Source organism: Fulmarus glacialis, unplaced genomic scaffold, assembly GCF_000690835.1.
Source record: "Fulmarus glacialis isolate BGI_N327 unplaced genomic scaffold, ASM69083v1 scaffold14260, whole genome shotgun sequence".
Classification (NCBI taxonomy): Eukaryota; Metazoa; Chordata; class Aves; order Procellariiformes; family Procellariidae; genus Fulmarus; species Fulmarus glacialis.
The window spans coordinates 6124-6613 of NW_009185899.1; the positions used below are offsets into that span (position 1 = coordinate 6124).

The 490-nt window shown below is 60.6% G+C and overlaps 1 protein-coding gene across 1 annotated transcript in view; it reads right to left on the bottom strand.

Moving 5' to 3' along the window:
* SH3PXD2B (SH3 and PX domains 2B) overlaps positions 1 to 490 on the bottom strand; it is a gene marked incomplete at both ends in the record, with an annotated part of 66980 nt that overhangs the window by 3895 nt on the left and 62595 nt on the right. Inside the window, one exon of the mRNA XM_009583540.1 lies at positions 4 to 490. This exon is cut by the window's right edge and continues 79 nt beyond it. Coding sequence (XP_009581835.1) covers positions 4 to 490 — 487 coding nt within the window. The remainder of the gene's footprint in view (positions 1 to 3) is intronic.

Genomic DNA, 490 nt, shown 5'->3' on the forward strand with positions numbered 1-490 from the left:
TCGTTTTTCAGCTGGAAGAGTTTGCCCTTATCTGGTTTCAGCTCAGGCTTCTTGCTGTCCTTCGGGGCCACCGACTGCTTGGGTGGGATCATGGGCAAAATCATGCCTGGGGGCTTGGGGGGAGGCCTCTGCCTCTCCAGTAACTCGCCTTCCGATTTAATGATGGACTCCTTCCTGGGTGGCAGGCTGGGCTTCTCCTCTGTGTCACGGTCCGAGATCTCCTCGTAGCCACCGGCAAAGGCTAGGTCCCCACTCTCGGGAGGCTCCTTCCCCTTCCAGTCTTTGGCCCACTTCCCACCACAGTCCGTACCATTAGGAGGAGCCTCCGGCAGAGGACGGCACGGTCCCGTCACTTCCTCGCCGGCGCTGCTGTCGGCCGTGGTGTCACCGAGCCGGAGCTGGGCCATCTCGTTGGGTAGCGGAGCCAGGAAATTCGGCCTGGATGCGTTACTGGTTTTCTTGTACTTATCGATGAACGTGGCGGGGGCCC